Here is a 21,316-nt window from a genome sequence, read left to right on the forward strand (position 1 = left end):
TCTTGGGAAAAAAACGAGATGCAAAGAAAGAGAGAAGGCAATGGAATTTTGCAAACACAATAGAAGATGCAAGTGGAGATGATGCTTTGGACTAATGAGTAGGATAGAAAAAAAAAGATTTCTTTCTCTGATTAGATAAGCAATCACATAAAAGTGGACAGATGGGTTTTTGATGTAAAACATAGTTTGAGAGCCTGTGATAGTCTCAGAAAATTTTCATTTTAAGTTTGTAAACCAAGAGCAAGTCAAGTTTCAATTGATAAAGCGGTATCATGTAATTCTAAGTCTTTTTATATACGTTATACTGTGTATCTAGCTAATACACATTTTAACAGAAAAGGCATAAGTGACTGGATTAGGAACCTCATCGTGTGTCAGTTATCCATTCCAAACTCATGGCATTTCTAGTGCTGAATGCATCACCATCCACCAGATGACAGGGTCAGCTCTGCAAGTCTTGTGCTTTGGAAAAAGAACAAACAAACCTATTTAGCAGCAAAAATATCAGGAAGTCTTCAAGAGCTTGGTTTCAGATATCCTAATAGAAGGTAGAGGAGATCTGTTTGTAGAAGGGGATCCTTTGCATAAGCCTCCAAGTCACAGGCTGTTTACTAACTCTCGGCTGCTGAGGCTAGTCCTAATAACTCCTGATAAACGCACCCAGACAAGATGGGGAGGCCCTACCGTGAAATGCTGGGATGGGATACAAGAGAGCGACGGCAATGGCTGCTGCTGGAATGTGATCTCTCCAGATGGATTCTTTCATCTCAGGTAAAAAGTTCAGTCCTACGATCTCATTCTTTTTTTTTTGCAAACATTGCAATGGTTGACTTTATTATAGGGATTAAAATCTATGATTAAAGTGAGGTAGTGTCAACAATCCTTTCTTAATCCTATATTGATTCAACAACTGCTGTGTATATGCTTTGGTTCAGTTAAGTATGATGGACTAGTTTGTAGACCCCTGAATTCCAACAACAGCAACTGATATACTTACAGTGCAGCTGCTGAGCTGATAACCCTTCTTTATGATAGTGTAATAGAGTGGAATGATATTAAGTTACTCTGAATACAACAGGCATGACTCTTCATTTGTCTGTACTATATTAATATATATTCGTATTTAAAAATCATGTAGTTTTTATTTTGAAAACACTCAAACTTTGTGTTACAGACCAGATTATTTCATGACTTTTTATGAAACTTTAAAATATAATAAATAATATAATCCACGGATGATTTGTATCAGTATTAAAAATGATTATTTCAAGGACTTTTATAATCCCTTAGTGATAAGTGATGCCTACATATGCATGCTGCTGTTGAAATGGGCTCAGAGTCATTTAAAAAAATACTAGTATGGGTGTTTCTCTTCCCTCACTGGCTAAATTCTGGATCAACACACTCTGAGTGGCAAAGCTGAGAGAACATAGTGGAGAAATAGTGAGTGGGTGAGAAACAGGGGTAATTAATATAAGTGCTCGGAAGTCCTGTGATGCCTGAAAGAATTTAAAACAAAAATGTAAGAGCACCGGAGGAGTAGGTTTACACTGTGCCACACCCTCCCCTCCCACCCCATCCCCCGGCCCCTCCCCAACACAAAACACAAGCCTGTATACTTATTACTTTGGGAAATATAGCACGATAGCAGGGTTACTTGTATCATCGACTTTGCAGTCACAGCCTCTCCCCCTCATTTCCCCACCACACCCATAGTCCTTTTCTGATGAAAATGAGGGAGCCCAGATGCCTCTGTGGGGTTTTGGGCAAAACCATATTCTATAGAGGAACTCCATAGGGGATGGTGACAAGCAGATCAATTTGATCCTTTCTTTATGATAAATATGGATTCCACAAGACATGCAGAAACAGAAACTGTATCCCAGTGTTTCCTGAGATGTGGGCTGGTGCTCCGTGGGGCCTGCTGTTTAGCCAAGTCTTTGGGATCAAGAGTGACTGAACAGCCAAGGGGAAGATGATAACCTGTGAGACCTAACATGCTCCTGAATCTTTGTGAGAGACCCTTGTCACTGAAGGTGGCCAGGCATGTCTCTTGTAATCCTGAAAAGCCAGAAACTAAGTTTCTGCTTTAGGGTCTCTGTCTGTATTCCATGTTTCTCCCCAGACCAGAGAGGGCAAGAGGTTGCAGAAAGAACAAAGAGGACATGCTTTGGAGTCCCTGGGTTCAGATTCTTGCCACTGAGCTGAATATCAGTCACCGTCAGATCATTTATTTCAGATAATCCAAATATGACTTCAATAAAGTCATAACATATCAAACATATGAAGATTATTACTATTATTTTTGCGCGGGCCTCTCACCGTCGCGGCCTCTCCCGTTGCGGAGGACAGGCTCCAGACGCGCAGGCTCAGCGGCCATGGCTCACGGGCCCAGCCGCTCCGCGGCATGTGGGATCTTCCCGGACCAGGGCACGAACCCGCGTCCCCTGCATTGGCAGGCGGATTCCCAACGACTGCGCCACCAGGGAAGCCCTGAAGATTTTTGAACGTTGTAAATGGTTGTAAAATCTTATTGATTATATTTCATCTCTTAGCTCATCAAATATCCTCGATATTGCCTTTTATATACCTTACCTCCCCTGGGCTCCACAGTAAGATGTGGGATCCCCAGAAGGTGTTTAATAAATGCTTGTTGCATGTATGACCATCCTAAAATGCTGACCCTTGTGGTTCATTCAGGACTGGAACCATGTTCAAGGAACAGAACAAACAGGAATTCAAATCAAATGCAGAACTCTAAGGCAGCTCTTACTAAAATCCCCTTTCCCTCCTGTTTAGCACTTTGCAACTCCCAGGCCCGTCACTGTTCCCCCACAGAAGGACCCTCTCCCTCACCCTCCCTGACCCACCCAGTAGTCTCTCTAACTCACCCCTAGCCCACCCCTCCCAGCATTGCCCTGGGCCCTCCACACCTCCACATGTGAGACTCCCCTGGGAAGTGAGGCTCCTTTTTACTGTCACTCCTGTTTTCACTAGAATAGACCTTTCATTCTCAACTCCTTTTCCTAATTCTGCCTCCAAGAACCCAAATCTTGCTTAATCCTGCTCAGGGGAAGAGGGGGGAAGGAACTAAGCAGCAGATGGAAACAGAACCTAATTTATTTGGCAGGAAGAAGGATTGGAAACACTGTTTTTATCCCATTCCATAGATGGAGAATAACAAAGTCAGCAAGTATCTATTACGTTCCTGCTAGGAAGCTGGCTCCAGGGATGAGCCAAAAGGAGAAAGCTACACTCCCTAGTCATTGATGACTGGGTGGGGGAGAATGGGAGGGGTGTTTCTCCAGAAAACTTTATGGATGCTTGAGAAAGTGAAAAATACTGCAGCACTCAAAAAATATTCAAGCGTAATTTACATAAAATAAGTCCACTTTCTTAAGTGTCTAGTTCAGTGAATTTTTGGCAAATCTATAGTCATCTAACCATCATCCCTGCAATACTGCCTTTTCTAGAATGCTATGTAAATGGAAATATAGATAGAGTATGTAGTCTTTTTATACATGTATTAATAATTCTTTCTTTTTATTGCTTAGTAGTATCCCATTGTACATATATATCAAATGTGTTTATCCATTCTCCAGTTGATGGGCATTTATGTGTTTCCAGGTTTTGGCTACCAAGAATAAAGCTGTTATGAACATTCATATAGAGGCCTCTGTGTGAACGTAGATTTTTGTTTCTCGTGTGTAAATACCTAGGATTTGGATTGATGTGTTACATGGTAGGTGTATGATTACTTTTACAAGAAACTGCCCTGCTGGTTTCCAAAGTGACTGCATGAGGGTTTCAGTTGCTCCACATTCTTGCTGACACTTGATATTGTCAATTGGTTTGATTGTGGTCATTGTATTGGTATGCAGAGGTATTTTGTGGATTTAATTTTCATTTCACTGATCATTAGTGACTTTGAGCATCTTTTCACATGCTTATTGGCCATTTATGTATCTTCTTTGATAATATATCTGTCCAAATCTTTAGCCCATTTCTAATTGGGTTGTCTTCTTATTATGAGTTGTATTTTTCCTATTCTCCTTATTGAGTAAAATTTCTGTACGTATTCTAGACACAAGTGCTTTATTGAATGTATGTTTTGCAAATATTTTCATCCACTCTGTGGCTCATTTGTCTTTTCACTTTCTTCATAGTGTATTTTTTTTTTTTTTTTTTTTTTGCGGTACGCGGGCCTCTCACCATTTTGACCTCACCCGCTGTGGAGCACAGGCTCCGGACGCGCAGGCTTAGCGGTCATGGCTCACGGGCCCAGCCGCTCTGCGGCATGTGGGATCTTCCCGGACTGGGGCACGAACCCACGTCCCCTGCATCGGCAGGCGGACTCTCAACCACTGCGCCACCAGGGAAGCCCTTAATAGTGGTTTTTAAAGAGCAGAAGTATTTAATTTTGATGGCATCCAGCTTATCAATTTTCTTCTTTTATAGTTTGTGAGAAATCTTTGCTTAACTAACACAAGGTCACTGTTATTGGTTGAATTGTGTCCTCCCCCTCCCACTCCCCCGGCCCCAAATTAATATGTTCAAGTCTTAACCCCGACTACCTCGGAATGTAAACTTATATGGAGGTAGGGTCTCTGTAGAGGGAATCAAGTTAAAATGAGGTTATTAAGGTGGGTCCTATCCAATATGACTGGTGTCCTATAAGAAAAAGAGGAAATTTGGAGATAGACAGACAGACAGACACACACACACGCACACACACACACACACACAGACACATGCACACACACAGGGAGAATGCCCTGTGACCATAAGCCAGAGATTGGGGTGATGCATCCGTAAACCAAAGGATGCCAAAGATGCTAGCAAAGCACTAGAAGAAGAGAAAGGCATTGAACAGATTCTTCCTCGCATCCCTCAGAAGTAACTAGTCTTGCTGACACCTTGACCTTGGACTGTCAACCTCTAGAGTTGTGAGATAATAAATTTCTCTTGTTTCAGCTATTCAGTTTGTGGTACTTTGTTACAGCAGTCCTAATAAACTACTATAGTCACTAAGATTTTCTCCTACTTTTTTTCTAGAGGTCCTGTAGCACTTTTGTAAGATTAATCTGGCAGAGATATGAGAGAGTTCCTGAGTTCAAAATGATTTCAGAACGAGTTTAAGGAGCTGGATGATGCTTGTAGCAATAAAGTTTTTATAGGAATAAAGAAACTCTGCCTTGGTTTTGGCAAGCAGAGAAGAAGATTTCATCTTTGTGAAAACAAATTTCACTGAACTAAGAAGCCATAAAAGTTGGGCACTGTTTCACTATAATTTAATGAATTGGAAATATATATATTTTGGACCAGAAGATGCAGTTTGCCAAACCATTATTCTTTTGTTCCATTCTGAGGAAATTCATTGCTTCTTCATAGGCAGTGTCCAAATCCAAGGTTTTGGAATTAAGGAGCAAAGTGCTAAGTCGGGTATTTAGTAGCTATGATAGGCAATGAGCTTGTGTTAGATTTTTCGCAGAGGCCACTCGCTGAATTGTGTCTCAGGTCTCAGCAGTGTTTGGTTACCAACCTCTATTTAATCTATCTTCTTATAAACATAGGGAATTGAAGAAATTCAACTAGAAATTATGGACGGCTCACAGTATACTCAGCATTGTCAGGATAAGTAGAAACCTATGAGTTGAAGACCCAGTGCTTCAGAAATATTCAGTGAAATGGATTCCAGCCACTGTGTTTATTAAGGACACCACTCCTGCATTCTCCTGGCTTTTTAAGGTACTCTTGGGGGATCAGTGCCCATGTTGGGACCCTCAGTAAAGAATTAGAAGAGTGCTAGATGGCAGAAGATGCCAATTTATTATAAAAAGAAGTGCTGCATCATTCAAAGAAAACACACGATACGTGGATGAGGATGATGATATCTCATTTCTGTGAGTTAAATAGAAAGGGATATTATAATCATGTTTTACAAATGAGGAGACTGAATTAGAGACAGGCTAGAAGGACATATTCAGATATACCAGCGATATCTAGACAAGGTTTTCAATTAAAGGTTTTTTTTTTTAAAGTATTATTCTGGTCACAAGTATCTTCTTTACTATTACAAAATCTTGGTTCATCAGGAATGTATGGAAGATTACTGCTCCACAAACTTCCAATCCCTCTCTTCCCCCAACCTCCGTGGGTGCTGCGCCTACCCTTCCCATCCTGCTGTGCTTGACTCTGGACTCGGCCACCTGAATTGATTTAGGCAATTGGATGTCAACAGATGTGAGCAAAGGCTTGAAATGTGCTTGCACAGGTGGGTTTGCTCTCTCAAACTCTTGACTTTCACCATGAGAGGAACATGATGTGGACACTGCTCATCTAAGGAGGATGAGAGATATGGAGCCGACCTGGACCCGGCTGACAGCTGGGAGTCAGGCCCAGCTAAGCCAGCCCACAGATGTGTGAAGTGGCAGCATGCTGAAGTTTCCAGGTTATTTGTTAAGTATCTTTGTTTGCGTAATACTACATTAATACATACTTTTGTAAAGTGCAAAATGGTTATAGGTAGCACAATGTAGCCCACTGTGAGTGTACTGCATAGACTGGAAATAGTAAGAATTGAGGCTGAATGGTCTGAAGAACCGGCACAGGACTGGAAATCAGAAGACCCGGGTTGCAGTGGTTTTTCTACCTTTAATGATAGTAGCTTATCTTATGAAATGCTCACCAGGTGCCAGGCATTTTTCTAGCAGTTTTATTAACTCATTTAATCCTAATAACAACCTTATGAGGTACATTTATTGATATTCCTACCTTAGAGATGAGGAAACTGAGGCACAGAGAGATTAAGAAGCCACCTGAGGTCTCACAGCTAGTAAGTGGCTGGACTGAGATTGGCACCTTGACAGGCAGTGTAATGGATGCTGTCGTGCGCCACCCGGGTGCCTGGTCACAACGGAGGCACTTGTTTTCCCAGATGCTGAGAGAGTTGGCACCTGATATTTGTCAGCTGAGTCCCTCTCTGGGAGTTGTCCTTGACCAAAGGGAGCTGCCTCACTCAAGTTACATCCTTTCTTGGGGATAGCACATCCAATGTCTGGTCAATATGTGACCAAAAGCCTGGTCAAAACTTCTTTGTCTACATTAGGGACAACTTGAAGTCCCTTCCAACTCAGGAGCTCTCTGCAGATCAGACTAGTCCTTTGAAGCTACTTCATCATCTCTGCTCAATCCTGCTTCCCTCATTTCCTTACAGGAGTTGGTTTCTAAAATGCTCCCTAACAAGCCTGCATACAAATAACCATCTCAGAATCAAATTCAAGCAACCCAACCTGAGATAGCTGCATTCCAGAGTCTGAGTCTCTAGACACTATGCAGTATTGCAAGGTATCTTCTTGGAGTTTCATTATAAAGTGGGGACGATAATGCCTGTCTTATTGAGAGGGTTAAAAGTGGTAGCATTTCACATTCATTTTTCACTCTGCAGTGTGGCGATCTGCCTTCTGCCCCACCCTTTCCCACTCCATGGACGCTCTTACCACTATGGTCATCAATGACTTTTAATGACAGAACCCAACAGATATTATTTATACTGGACTCTACTGCATTTGATTTTATCATCACTTGTGAACTTGGTCTTCTGACGATTGTTTTCCACAAGATTCCAACTCTCCCTTTCTTATTCAACTATCTCCTGCATATTCGTGACTCCCTATCCCAACTTCTTCCCCAAGCTTTGGAATAATTGTTCCACAAACAGTTGAACATGCGTTGCTACTTGTTTTCTCCAAGTTCCTCAAACTCAGCATTTCCAAAATGGAAATCATCATTTTCTCCAGCAAACCTGCCCTTCCTTCTGTAATTTGCTTTCATTGGTGATACCATCCTTCCAGGCCACCATTCAAACAAAAAGGTGTTTTTCTTTAATAGTTCCTCTTTCTCACCCCCACATTAAATAAGCCTGTCTAATTTTCTCCTTGTCCCCAAACTTCTCCACTGTGTCCCTCCACTCTATTCCTTCTGTCATTGCCCCCCTTAAGACCCTCATCAGCTCTTGTCTGAGCAATTGCAATAGCTTCCTAAGTGGTCTCCTTGCTTCCAGCCGTGCTTTCTCAAATTCAACATCCAAACCACAGTGTATATGATCTACCTAAAAGGAAAATCTGATTATGCCATTCTTCTCCTTAAAACTCTTCAGTAGCCCCCATTTTCTACAGGATGATGCCAATAAAAAGCTCTTCATAATCAGAATCAGTGCAGTGGCCAAGATGTGGGTTTTAGAACCAGGCAGTTGGAAAAGATCCCTGGCTCCTCTGCTTATTACTGGTGTGGCCTTGGGCAATACCTTTAACCTTGCTAACAGAATGGAGATATAATAAAGGTATCTACTTGAGGCAGTTACTCACCAATTTTTCTACATACTATCTGATGTTTTCCAGCCTTTCTTGAGATTGGATTGGGACCATGAGATAATCTACTGGGAGTGGCATTGATGTGAGGCCTGTGACTTGCCTCCTTTTTCCTCTTTTCCTGCTGTGACAGCTTTGGAGGCCACACGTCCAGGGTGGCTCTGGACCGTGAGCTCCGTGAGGACACATAGCGCTTCACTGTGGCACCTCCAGCACTAGAACAGGGCCTTGTCCATACCAGGTGGTCAACAAATGTTTGCTGAATAAATTGACACCCACTTTGAACTTTGGAAAATGGAATATCTTTTTCTTAAAAATATGCAGAATAGATTTAAACCCTCGTATTAATCAAGTAGGACTGCCATAACAAAACACCACAGACTGGGTGGCTTAAACAACAAAAATTAATTTTCTCAGTTTTGGAGGCCAGAAGTCCAAGATCAAGGTGTTAGCAGGTTTTCTTCTGAGGCCGCTCTCCTTGGCTTACAGATGGCTGCCTTCTTGCTGTGTCCTCACATGATCTTTCCACTGTATATGCAAGTGTCTGGTGTCTCTCTGTGTCCAAATCTATTCTTTCTATAAGGACACCAGTCATATTGAATTAGGGCCCACCCTAATGACCTCATTTTAACTGAATTACCTCTTTAAAGTATTTATCTCCAAATATGGTTACAATTTGAGGTAGTAGGTGTTAGGACTTCAACACATGAATTTGGGGGGACACAGTACAGCCCATAAGAACCCTCATCTGTAGACTACCCTGTTCACTTTAACAGACCAGAGGATCTTTTCCTCTCAGGAGAAAAAATCTTGTAATAAGAATGATCAAGACAGGAGAAAGTAACACTTGTGGATATGACATGACAGCAGCCCACACCTACTGTCGGTCCACTCACTATGTGCAAGGTCTTATGCTAAGTTCTGTAAGTGAATTGTCTCTTTCAATCTCAAAATTGAAGTACAGGAAGATAGAGGAAATTGTCTTAGGACATACAGCTGATAAGTGGTAGAGCTAGGATTTTAGGATTTGAATCCACTTATATCGCCCTACTCCCCATCTCAGCTAATTGTCACAAGTGCCCTGTGAGAGAGTATATGCTTTTTCAAAAAAAACTGATAATAAAATAGCAAGCATTTATATACTGTTCTCTACATGACAGGTACTCTCAAGTATTTCACATAAGCTAACTCATTTATAACCTCATAATAATGCCACGAGGTGACGGCATTATAACCATCACCAGTGCCATCACTGTCGCACTGCCAGGAGTCCCAGCAAGGAGGTGACACAGGGGGATCTGAGCCTAGGAAAGTCCACCTGCCACACTCAGCTGCTGCTTGGGACGCAGGTTAAGTAACTTGGCCAAGGGCATGCCTCTTAGAAGGGAAAAGATTGGGCCTTGAATCTGGGCCTCTCTGGAGACCCCGCACTCCCTTCATTACTGTGCACCGTGCCTGCTTGCGCCTGCCTGTGCGCTGTGTTTTCCTCCACAGCCTTGGTGATGTGAGCAGCTCTGCCAACACTGATATCAAGGAGAGGGCTTTAATGCTGAAGAAAGAAGAGTTGGGGGAAATCCTCCTTTGCAGTGTTATTGGAGTAAACTCTCATTTCCCTTTGATTAGCTGCGTGTTTAATATTTCAAAACGCAATGGTCTTTAACAAATCTGACGGGTTAAACCTGGAAGGGGGTGGGAATCTTTAGCACAGTGGCAGTTGGGGCAGACTGACTTTTTATATTTATAAAAGTTGTGTCTGTCACAAGGCCTCTGAGAACACTTGCACAATTTAAAATACAAACTGGAAAAATACGTTGACATGATTGTCTGTCTTAAGGAATTTTTCCATAATCACAGTCTTAACATAAAAATTCCCGCTTGGTATCCCTCCCCAGGCAGAAGTTGGAGTGTACACGAGACTTTCCTTATGCTTAGAAATTAGTCTGAAATTCTTTATCCCAACAGAAGCTCATTTCAGACCAGAGCTCCCAATAGACAGCATCTCCATCCTTCCTTCTCCTTCTGCTTTTCCCCAACCTGGAGCCTGACGCTCCGCCCACTCCCCTTCCCCACCTGCAGGCATCTGTGCTGTCCCTTCTTGGAGTCTTCAGGGGTGCCTCGTGCCCACCCCTGAGGCCATAAGACCCCGTCAGGATCTGGATCCAGCCAACTGCTGACCTCCTGTCGTCCCCTCCTCCCCTAGGGCCCCCGTGGTGCCCCCACGTGTGCGTCTGCGCTGTCTCGATCCACCGGTTACTCCCTGCTGCTGCCCGGGATCCACCGGCTGTGCTCCGGGGCCGCCAATCCGCGAGGACTCGATGGAGCCCCTGTTTTGTTTCACTAAGCCTGCGATGTTTCATCTGCAAGTTCGGGGCCCTTTTATAGAGTCCTCGCTGTTATTGGTGTTCATTTGTTGACTTCTATCTGAAAATACCAAGGAAGGCAGGGTCTGGAGGTAAAAGCACCACCTTGTCCACAGTAGGCATCAATAAAAGGAGATCGCATCTCTTCTTTTACTTACAAAAAAAGAGAAATTACCCACGTTGCCTGACTTGTCAAATGACCTGCCTCTAGTGAGGCAGAAATTGTTAGAGAGAAACTTGGAACAATTTTTAAAAATGTTTTTATTGTGGTAAAATACACATGGCATAAAACTTACCATTTTGGCGATTTTTTAAATATACAGTTCAATGGCATTAACTCCATTCACAACGTAGTGCGGCCATCCCCACCACCCATCTCCAGAGCCTCTTCACCTTCCCCAGCTGACACTCAAAACACCAACTCTGCACTCTCATTACCTCCCCACCAAGCCCTGGTAACCCATAGTCTCCTCTCCGCCTCTATGAATTTGCCTCTTCTAGGCACCTCATAAAAGGGAGATCATACAATATTTGTCCTTTTGTATCTGGCTTATTTCGCTTAGCATGATGTTTTCAAGGTTCTTCCATGTTGTAGCATGTGTCAGAATTCATTCCATTTTAAGGCTGAATAATAGTCCATTGTATGTATATACCACACTTTCTTTATCCATTCATCTGTAGTTGGAAAGTTAGGTTATTTGTGAACCTTGGCTGTTGTGAATCATGCTGCAATGAATATGGATATGGGAGTGCAGATATCTCTGCAAGATACTGACTTTAATCCTTTTGAGTATATTCCTAGAAGTAGAGTTGCGGGATCATCTGGTAAAACTATGTTTAATTTTTTGAGGAATTGTCATGGCCTCTATTTACCTCTTTACTCTGTGCTTTTCTTCATCTTCACTCTGTTCACAGGCCACCTTCTCTGTATTTCTGCCTTTTAAGCACCCCAAGAGGGAGGATAAAATTAGTTTAGAAAGCACTTGCTGGGCAGAGCATGCGAGGCAGGCCTCTGGTCGGCCGGCCTTTAGATGGAGCCTTTGGTCGAGAACCAGTATTTTTGGATGAGTTGTGTCCACATTACCAGTGTCACATGATAAAACCACCTCTGAACAGTGGACTGTGGATATTACAACATTCCTCAAAATTAGGCCATATGTAGGCACTCCAGGAAACACTAGTTCACAGGGAAAACCCCAGAGGGAATTACAGACCAGTGAGTATTTATTCCCCCTTGGGCATAACTTACTGCCTTTCTACAGACTTGTGCCATGGTCTGTCCTTATCTTTTAGTCCAGCTCTTCACTACTTGGCAAAGTTTGGTGTCATTTGGAAACGTTGAAGACTTCATTGAGCATTTCTTCCTGAAGCTCATATCCTGAATGGATTTGTGAATCCTGAAGATTCATAAATTAAAATGTGGAGTTCAGTATATTATGCAATACTTTAATCTTGATTTAAAGATGACTTCTCCCCCCTCCCCTCCTCACAGCCTGTAGCCTGTGCTCCTGGGAGCGTGAGGCAGTCGGTCCCTGTCTCTTTCCCGGTAATTTCATTCCAGAACATGAGAAGAAGCAGGGAAAAGGGAGCTGAAAGCTCTTACTTGAATAGTACCATCAGATGATGGCTTCGTACTCCTGGGCCTCGGAAGAAGTCTAAAACTGACTCCTGTGGGTGCCTTCCTGGTTTACTTGGTTAAAAACTCGGATTACAGCCTTCTTGACATGGGTGGTCTATTCCCTTTCTCTTCTACAATTCTCTCCCTCAGCCCCTGTTTTTCTGATAGTCTATTCTGCATAGGTTTTCACTGTTTGGATTTCATTACCCTCTTAAGCAGTGGTCAAAATGACTCCACTCACCCCTCTCCCTCATGGTCCATGGGAAACACTCATGCATCCCTTGCTCTGATAAATTCTGAGGCATGGGCTTGCTCCTGATGTGGCCCTCTGTTCTGTGGCCCACTTTTGCTGTCCCTGTCATGAATCAGGCACAGTCCTTTGTGCCCCCATAACTGCAGGGACACATAAACGTTCTCCAGGCGTCCTGCTGAAGCTTTTAACCCTAGGCTTGAGCTGAGGGAAGAGTACCCATCCCTTCCCATAAGAATAAGAGTCACAGGCCATCAATTGTTTTCTCCAAAGAAATATGTTGAGGGTCCTTTCAGCATCAACACACTCTCCGCTCTTTGAAATTACCACATTAGGATGGTCTGACACTCTGTTAGCATTCATTGTATTTTGGTGCCTCAGTTGAAACTTCTAATTTAACATCTTATTATACTTATTAGCTTTCCCTTTATCTGTTTTGCATCTAAAGCATTTCCCAAACCATAACAAAGCTCCCCCCACCATGCCATTATTACTGTTCTTTCCAGTTGTTTTTGAGGTGGAAACCTGCCACAGACTTGTTGAAAATCTAAATTGTTATAGCACAGTATGTAAGCTACCTTGCACAGTGTCTAGTAGGTAGTGAGTACTCAAATGTTAGTTCCTTGTTTCCTTTGATACTAATCAAGAAATCACATACACTGATGTCACCAATCTTACAAAAAAAGTCTTTGAGCATGGAAAAACTGATGATAAATACAAATAAATACGATTAATACAATTTTTCCAAAACTCGATTTTTTGCTTGAAAAGCTGGAATTTTATTATTGGCAACAAATACAATCAGTGATTTCCTTGAAATGATGGGCTCACTTCGTATATTTTGGAGAAACTGCCTGCCAAATACCCAAGCCTGAAAAACCATGTATCTGTCAGTAGTTCTGTCATATAAAATTGTGTTACATGAAAAAAAGTGACTAGTTCAAATGCAGTTCGAACAGGTGCACAAGGGATTTTCCTTGAAACAACCATTGCTCTTTGGCTCACAGAAGTGTTTTAGAAGTGTCGTTCCTATTTTGCCACACAGAATATTAAAAAGATGTTTACTCATGGATTGAAATTTCATAAAATTAACAATTTTGGTGGGTTCAAGTGCATTGTTAAGTGAAACTGACATTTTAAAAAATTGTGGGACCTCTTGGAGAAGAATATGACAACTTGTAGTTTGGCATCGTGTCTTTGATTCATGCTAAGGTGCCAGAAGTTTTAGCCACCAGTACTTTTGCACTATCCATGCAAATCTCAACACAGTGAGAAAGGCAAATTATTTATTATTATTATTATGAAAATAGTTTTGATCTTGTGGACTCCCCAGGAATCCACAGACCACACTTTGAGAATTCCTATTCTAGAACAGTCTGTTCCCCAGGAACAGACTGCTGTTCCTCAGTCTCATGGAACCCCAGGAATCCACAGACCACACTTTGAGAATTGCTGTTCTAGAACAGTCTCTCAATCTTTTCCTAAAAATAATCTTGGTGAGATTGACATTTTGGAAAATTCAAGTCAATTCTTTTATAAAATGTCCTACAATTTGGATTTTCTGATTGTTTCCTCACGTTTAAGATTCAGGTTAAATTTTTTTTTTTTTTTTTTTGCGGTATGCGGACCTCTCACTGTTGTGGCCTCTCCCGTTGCGGAGCACAGGCTCCAGACACGCAGGCTCAGCGGCCATGGCTCACGGGCCCAGCCGCTCCGCGGCATGTGGGATCTTCCCGGACCGGGGCACAAACCCGTGTCCCCTGCATCGGCAGGCGGACTCTCAACCACTGCGCCACCAGGGAAGCCCCAAGTTAAATATTTTTGACAAGAATATGATGTAGGTGATGTGTTCTTCCTATGCTATTGCATCAAGAAGCACTTACTGTCAGTTTGTCCCATTACTGGTGATTCTGTGTTTGATTACCTGATTAAGTGGAGGGGGGGGGGTACCTGACAGATCTCTTTATAGTAAAGGTACTCTTTCCCCTTTGAAATTAGTAGAACTAAGAAACGGACACATACTCACCTGTGAAATCATTCTTGAAGACCATGTGGATATCTCGTTCTGCAAAATGGTTTTAGCATCCATTGATGATCTTTGCCTAAAACATGATTACACTGGAGATTGCAAAACGGTCATTTTTGAATTCTGTCATTCCTTTTACATTTATTAGCAGGAGTTGTTATGTAAAGAAGTGTTGTCTCTTCACTCTACCTCATTCTCTTTATAGATTCATGGATTCTTTTTTTTTTTAACAATTCAATAAATTAATTGGGCAAATGAGAACCCTTTTAAAATGCAATTGTGTTCTTTTCACTTGTCTCCATCAGTCTTTAAGCACTTCCTTGCTTTCTGGTATACAATAGTCAAGATTCACTTTCTATTTTCCCTGGACCAATCTTGGAACCAGCCATTTGTCCCAAGAGTTTTGGTTCCTTTTAGTAGGAACAGTATTTAGAAATCAAGATCTGGGCATTATTTGTAGTCATTGTTATTAGGGGTGTCCTTGTTTTTAGACCCATGCAGTAGACAAAGCTACAGTGTATATATTTTTTAAAATAATCAATTCAGAATTACTCATACATGCAACAACATGGATACATTTCAAAAACATTACACTCAGTAAAAAAAAAGCGTCAAAAAAAGTCCTGTAGAGCCAAACCAGAAGCCTGGGGTCCAGCCTGGCCCCACTGAGCCCAACCTAGAACAGCTGAGCCACAGCACACTGTCAGATCTGTAAGTGAGAAATAAAATGGTGTTTTTTTCAAGCTACTGAAATTTTGAGATTGTTGTGCATTGTTACTGCAGCCAAAACCTGAGGTATAAGAAAGAAAGCCAAGAGAATACTATGTGTTTTGAAAGTTAAGGAAATGCTTCAAGGAGGGGTAGCAATGGATGGTTTCAAATACTGCTGTTAAATCTGTTACACTGTGAGCTGGGAATGGACACTGAATTTAGCTACATGGAGTTAGCGATGAACTTAACAAGATCAGTATCAGGTACCTGGGAATGGGTGGATGGAAAGTCTGATTAGAGCAGGTCTAAGAGAGAATGGGAGATGAGGCATGAGAGACAGTGAGTTTAGAAAAATCTTGTTAGGAGTTTTGGTGAAAAGAAACAGCAGGAGAAGTACAGTTCAAAGAAAGTTTTATTTTGTTTTAAATTTAAGATGGAAGAAATAGCAGCATGTTTGTATGTTGATGGGGGCAGTCGGGAGGAGAAGTGATGGTGCTCTTAGCAAACAAAATTTGGGTCCACATGCCCACGTGTGCAATAAAGCCAATCTACTGACACTGTGTTGTGGTGAAGGGAAGGGCAACGTTTATTTCAGGGCGCCAAGCAAGGAGTCCAGGGCAGCTAGTGCTCAAAAGACCTGAGCTCCCCAAAGGCTTTCAGGGAAAGGGCTTTAAAGACAGGGTGAGACAGCTACATGTAAAAGAATAAAATTAGAATATTTCCTAACACCATACACAGAAATAAACTCAAAATGGATTAAAGGCCAAATATAAGGCTGGACACTATAAAACTCTTAGAGGAAAACATAGGTAGAACACTCTTTGACATAAATTACAGCAAGATCCTTTTTGACCCACCTCCTAGAGTAATGAAAATAAAAACAAAAATAAATAAATGGGACCTAATTAAGCTTAAAAGCTTTTGCACAGCAAAAGAAACCATAAACAAGAAGAAAAGACAACCCTCAGAATGGGAGAAAATATTTGCAAATGAAGCAACTGACAAAGGATTAATCTCCAAAATATACAAACAGCTCATGGAGCTCAATATCCAAAAAAACCCTGAACAACCCAATCCAAAAATGGGCAGAAGACCTAAATAGACATTTCTCCAAAGAAGACATATGGATGGCCAACAAACATATGAAAGGATGCTCAACATCACTAATCATTAGAGAAATGCAAATCAAAACTACATTGAGGTATCACCTCACACCAGTCAGAATGGCCATCATGAAAAAATCTACAAACAATAAATGCTGGAGAGGGTATGGAGAAAAGGGAACCCTCTTGCACTGTTGGTGGGAATGTAGATTGATAACAGCCACTGTGGAGAACAGTGTGGAAGTTCCTTAAAAAAGTAAAAATAGAACTACCATAGGGCCACGGCTGCAGACAAGAGCACAGAGAAGAAGGAAGAGAAGGTCCTGGTCAAGAAGCAGAAGACCAGAACCGTGTTCTCTCAGACGCAGCTGTGTGTGCTCAATGACAGATTTCAGAGGCAGAAATACCTCAGCCTCCAGCAAATGCAAGAACTTTCCAACATCCTGAACCTTAGCTACAAGCAGGTTAAGACCTGGTTCCAGAACCAGAGAATGAAATGTAAGAGGTGGCAGAAAAACAACTGGCCCAGGAATAGCAACATTGTGACTCGGGGCCCAGCAACTACAGAATACCCGGGCTTCTATTCCTACCACCAAGGATGCCTGGTGAACTCTTCCGGAAACCTGCCCATGTGGGGTAACCAGACCTGGAATAACCCAACTTGGAGCAACAAGAGCTGGAACAGTCAGTCCTGGAACAACCAGAGCTGGAACAGTCAGACCTGGTGCCCCCAAGCCTGGAATAACCCCAAGCCTGGAAGATGTCAATTCAACATCTATGTTGAGGAATTCCTGCAGCCCCAGATCCAGTACCAGCAAAGTTCTCCTGTCAGTGATCTGGAGGCCACCTTGGAAACTGCTGGGGAAAGCTATAACATAATACAGCAAACTGCTAAGTATTTCAATTCCCAACAGCAAATCATGGATTTATTCCCAAATTACCCTCTGAACATACAGCCTGAAGATTTGTAACGATGGCTGTATTATTCAATCTCAATTTGAGCCGTGACTGTATTACTTCCCTAGAATTTTTCTTTTACAATTACGTCTCTCTCTGCCTTGATAAGCTGCTTTTCATTGTGCCTTTTGTGTCAATTTGGGGGTGTATGACTGGTGTCTAATCAAAGAGGTTTCAGAAGCATTGGCTTCTACGGACAACATGATAAAAGATGACTGGCGGCTATAGATAACTAGGTTATAATACTATTTTTCGGATATCTTTAGGATCTAGAACCTAACCTCAAGAATAGGGAGCAAAAGTACAAAGATGTGTGATGAAGGATTATTCGTATTTTCTGGGATGGGGAGGCTTTACTTGTTAAGAACCTCAGTTGTTAAGGTGAAGGGTTAAGCTACAATGTGCTTCACTGATTTCCTCTACCCCTTTTTGCTTATTTTCCTTACAACCCCTAATTTTTTCCACCACTCTAGTATTTGTAGAAAGATGTTTTGATTTGTCCACATCATAATACTACCAGTTGGCTGGTTCATTTATAAGTACAAATAAATAAAAAAACTACCCATTTAAAAAAAAAAAAAAAAAAGAACTACCATATGACCCAGCAATCCCACTATTGGGCATATACCCTGAGAAAACCATAATTCAAAAAGATACATGTACCCCAAATGTTCATTGCAGCACTATTTACAATAGCCAGGACATGCAAGCAACATAAATGTCCATCAACAGATGAATAGATAAAGAAGATGTGCTACATCTATACAATGGAATATTTTTATTAAAATTTTTTTTTTTATTTTTGGCTGCGTTGTGTCTTCATTGCTGCACACGGGCTTTTCTCTAGAAGCGGAGAGTGGGGTCGAATATTACTCTTCATTGCAGTGCACGGTGGAATATTTCTCAGCCATGAAAAGGAACAAAATTGAGTCATTTGTAGTGATGTGGATGGACCTAGAGTCTGTCATACAGAGTGAAGTAAGTCAGAAAGAGAAAAACAAATACCATATATTAATGCATATATATGGAATCTAGAAAAATGGTGCTGATGAACCTAGTGGCAGGGCAGGAATGGAGACCCAGACGTAGAGAATGGACTTGTGGACACAGGGGGTGAAGGGGAAGCTGGGACTAATCGAGAGAGTAGCATTAACATATATACACTACCATGTGTAAAATAGATAGCTAGTGGGAAGCTGCTGTATAGCACAGGGAGATCAGCTTGGTGCTTTGTGATGACCTAGAGGGGTGGAAAGGGGAGGGTGGGAAGGAGGCTCAAGAGGGAGGGGATATATGTGTACATATAGCTGATTTAATTTGTTGTACAGCAGAAACTAACACAACATTGTAAAGCAATTACAATCCAATAAATATGTAAAAAAAAAAAGGATGAGGGAGAGGGGTCGTGGGGTGTGTGATCAGCTCGTGGACATGCTTCTGATTGGTTGGTGGTGAGGTAATAGGAATTCAACATCATCATCCTGGTTCCAAACTGTCTGGGGTCAACATGCTTGTGGGCAGCATACAGTTAACTTCTTCCACCTGGCGGGGGTTTCAGTATCTGCCAAACAGCTCAAAGACATGGCTCAGAATATTATCTAGAGCCCTTGAGGAGGAAATAGAGGTCCTTGGCTTTGTTTAATGGCTAAATTATCATTATTTTGTCTTGCTTGACTGTTTCCCTTTCTCCATGTTCTTACTTCTCTGATTAAATTTATTCTTTGACTGAATGAAGTTCTTCTACAGGCAGGTGGAGGACATGGGGAGGGGTTCCTGTTCTGGGAAGGCCCCATGGGGTCCTGCTTGGTTACAGTGCCGCTGCCGGGACTGCCGGGGATTGCTGGAGTGATCTCCTGCAGGAGCGGGAGTGCATGGGCTCCTGCTCGCCAGGCTTTTCATGGGCAGACTCTAATGAGTCACTGTCCATCCCGCATCGTCCACAGTGCTTGTTTCTCCATGAGCTATAGCTGACTTCACTGGAGTTGAACATATTTTCAAAAAGACTGGTGAACAGCCGTATGGTACCAACATTACTGGGCCTGAAATCCAATTCAGTTGATGGCTCTCAGCTCAAAATTTGGTGCAGGTCTCATGCCTGGTAAATACTCAGCACTTTTCTCCTTAATTCCAAACCCTTCCATTTGGACCACCTATGAACAAGTGGCAAATTTCATCCAAATAGGGGGAAAAAAACAAATAAACAATGGGCCAGCAACTGCAGCTTGTAATCCATTAAATTGCAGTGGGACACACACCAAACTAGTATGGATTTTTTTAGTTCAATCAGATTTATTTCCCTCAAAATGGAATTCCTATCTCTCTGCAGAATATCTTTTCTTTTTTTTCCCAGAAAAACTTTATTACCAGGATCATCTGGCTCTCTAAAAACAATCTAAAATCACTGTGATCTGTAGCTGTTGTTTCCTACACACACCCCCCCCCCCACAGTAATCTTATGAAAGTCCCACAGCATCATTCATTCCCTCAACCATCTACAAGGATTTGGGGAGTGACTGCTTTGCACTAGGTGCTGGGCAAGTTTTCTGGGTACCAACTCCTCAAGGGTGGGGTGATGCAACTTACTTCTTTCATATCATCACTGGAGCCAGATTCCCAGTAGGAAGGTGACACATGTTGACTTGAATATTCTCCATCTGGTTGTTCCATGGCATGGGACAAAAATGACAAATATATGGGTGAGTGTTCCCAGCTGAAGGAGCATTGCCAGATTTACAACAAACAATGAAAAGCAGAGTACCTCATTAAATTTGAATTTCAGATAAAGAATGATCATTTTTCAGTATACGTATGTCTTAAATATTGCATGTCTCTTGAGACTCAAATGAGCCTTCTCTTGGTAGCATTCCCCAGTTGGCTTACCCCTAGAGGACTTGCCCACTTCGAAACATCTCAGAATGTTTTAAGAATAAGTGCTCTGCCTTTATAGTATCCAAGCTCTTGTATTTTTGGACATTAAAGGCTGAGGGATGGAATTAGATCCCCTGGTTGCAAGTGTAGGAAAAGGTATGAGTAGAAGTTTAAGTGAAACCAAGCATAAATGGATAAAACATTAATTGTCCGCGCCCCCTCCCTAGCTGCCCTTTATATTTTCTGCTGCAGAGATGCAAGTGTCTCAGCAGCAGAGTTACCAGCATATGTCCCCAAATATGCCACCGTGAACTCAGAGTGAGAGGAAAGTTTCGCTGGTTGTGCCCTGGCTGGTGTGCAAGCAAGGCCTCCATCACTTTTTTCTTTTCCAGAGGCACTGGAGATGTCTCACAAGACAGGTTCTGCAAGTGCAAATGTTGTCTAGGTGGGGAGACTCATTTCCAGTGCTTCCTCCTCCACCCTCTTCCCAGAATCCTCTAGCCCTGTCTGTTTTGTTTAATTCTCAAGAGCTCAGCTGAGCTGGAGAGAGCTGAGCTTCCAGGTGTGGGAGTAGCTGACCGAGATGACAAGCCCGCATGAAAGAAACAGTCAAACCTTTAAACATTTGCTGTGACAGTATAAGCAAGAAGCTAAACCAGGGAAAGTGCCGACTCTCCCTTGCTCTATTTTCTCCATGGAAGGGCATGCTGGTGGAGGGACCGGTGGATCCCCCAGATCTCCCTGTTGAGGAAGCCCTAATGAAAGTCTCCTGCCATATAATGGGGAGGGGGCAGTTGGGGAAAAGGAGAAGGGGAAGGGTTAGGAGTGGACAAGTGTTGAGTATGGAGTGGAGAAAAATGGACAAAAGATGGTGAATCTTCAGTTTTGTTAGATAGATCCAAAATAATTTGTAGCCCTTCTTGGCAGGAAGATCCATCAAAGGTAGTTTTTGTCTTGAAAAAAAAAAGGGGAGAAAAAGCAAGATTATTTACCAGTAAAAAATCAGGAAGAAAAAAAGAGATAGATATAAGAAATAGGAAAATAGTATTTAAAG

General features: G+C 42.1%; 1 protein-coding gene across 1 annotated transcript; it reads left to right on the plus strand.

Annotated features, from left to right (window-relative positions):
- Positions 1-669: 669 nt before the first annotated feature.
- On the plus strand, positions 670-17,408 carry LOC307194413 (homeobox protein NANOG-like; the record flags this gene model as incomplete). The annotated part of the gene is made up of 3 exons (XM_079937513.1): positions 670-771; positions 10,570-10,695; positions 16,704-17,408. The coding sequence occupies 3 exons, from the start codon at positions 670-672 to the stop codon at positions 17,406-17,408; spliced, it is 933 nt and encodes a 310-aa protein (XP_079793639.1).
- Positions 17,409-21,316: the final 3,908 nt, after the last annotated feature.

The sequence above is a fragment of the Stenella coeruleoalba genome (genome assembly GCF_951394435.1).
Source record: "Stenella coeruleoalba genome assembly, chromosome: 11".
In the NCBI taxonomy this organism is placed as follows: domain Eukaryota; kingdom Metazoa; phylum Chordata; class Mammalia; order Artiodactyla; family Delphinidae; genus Stenella; species Stenella coeruleoalba.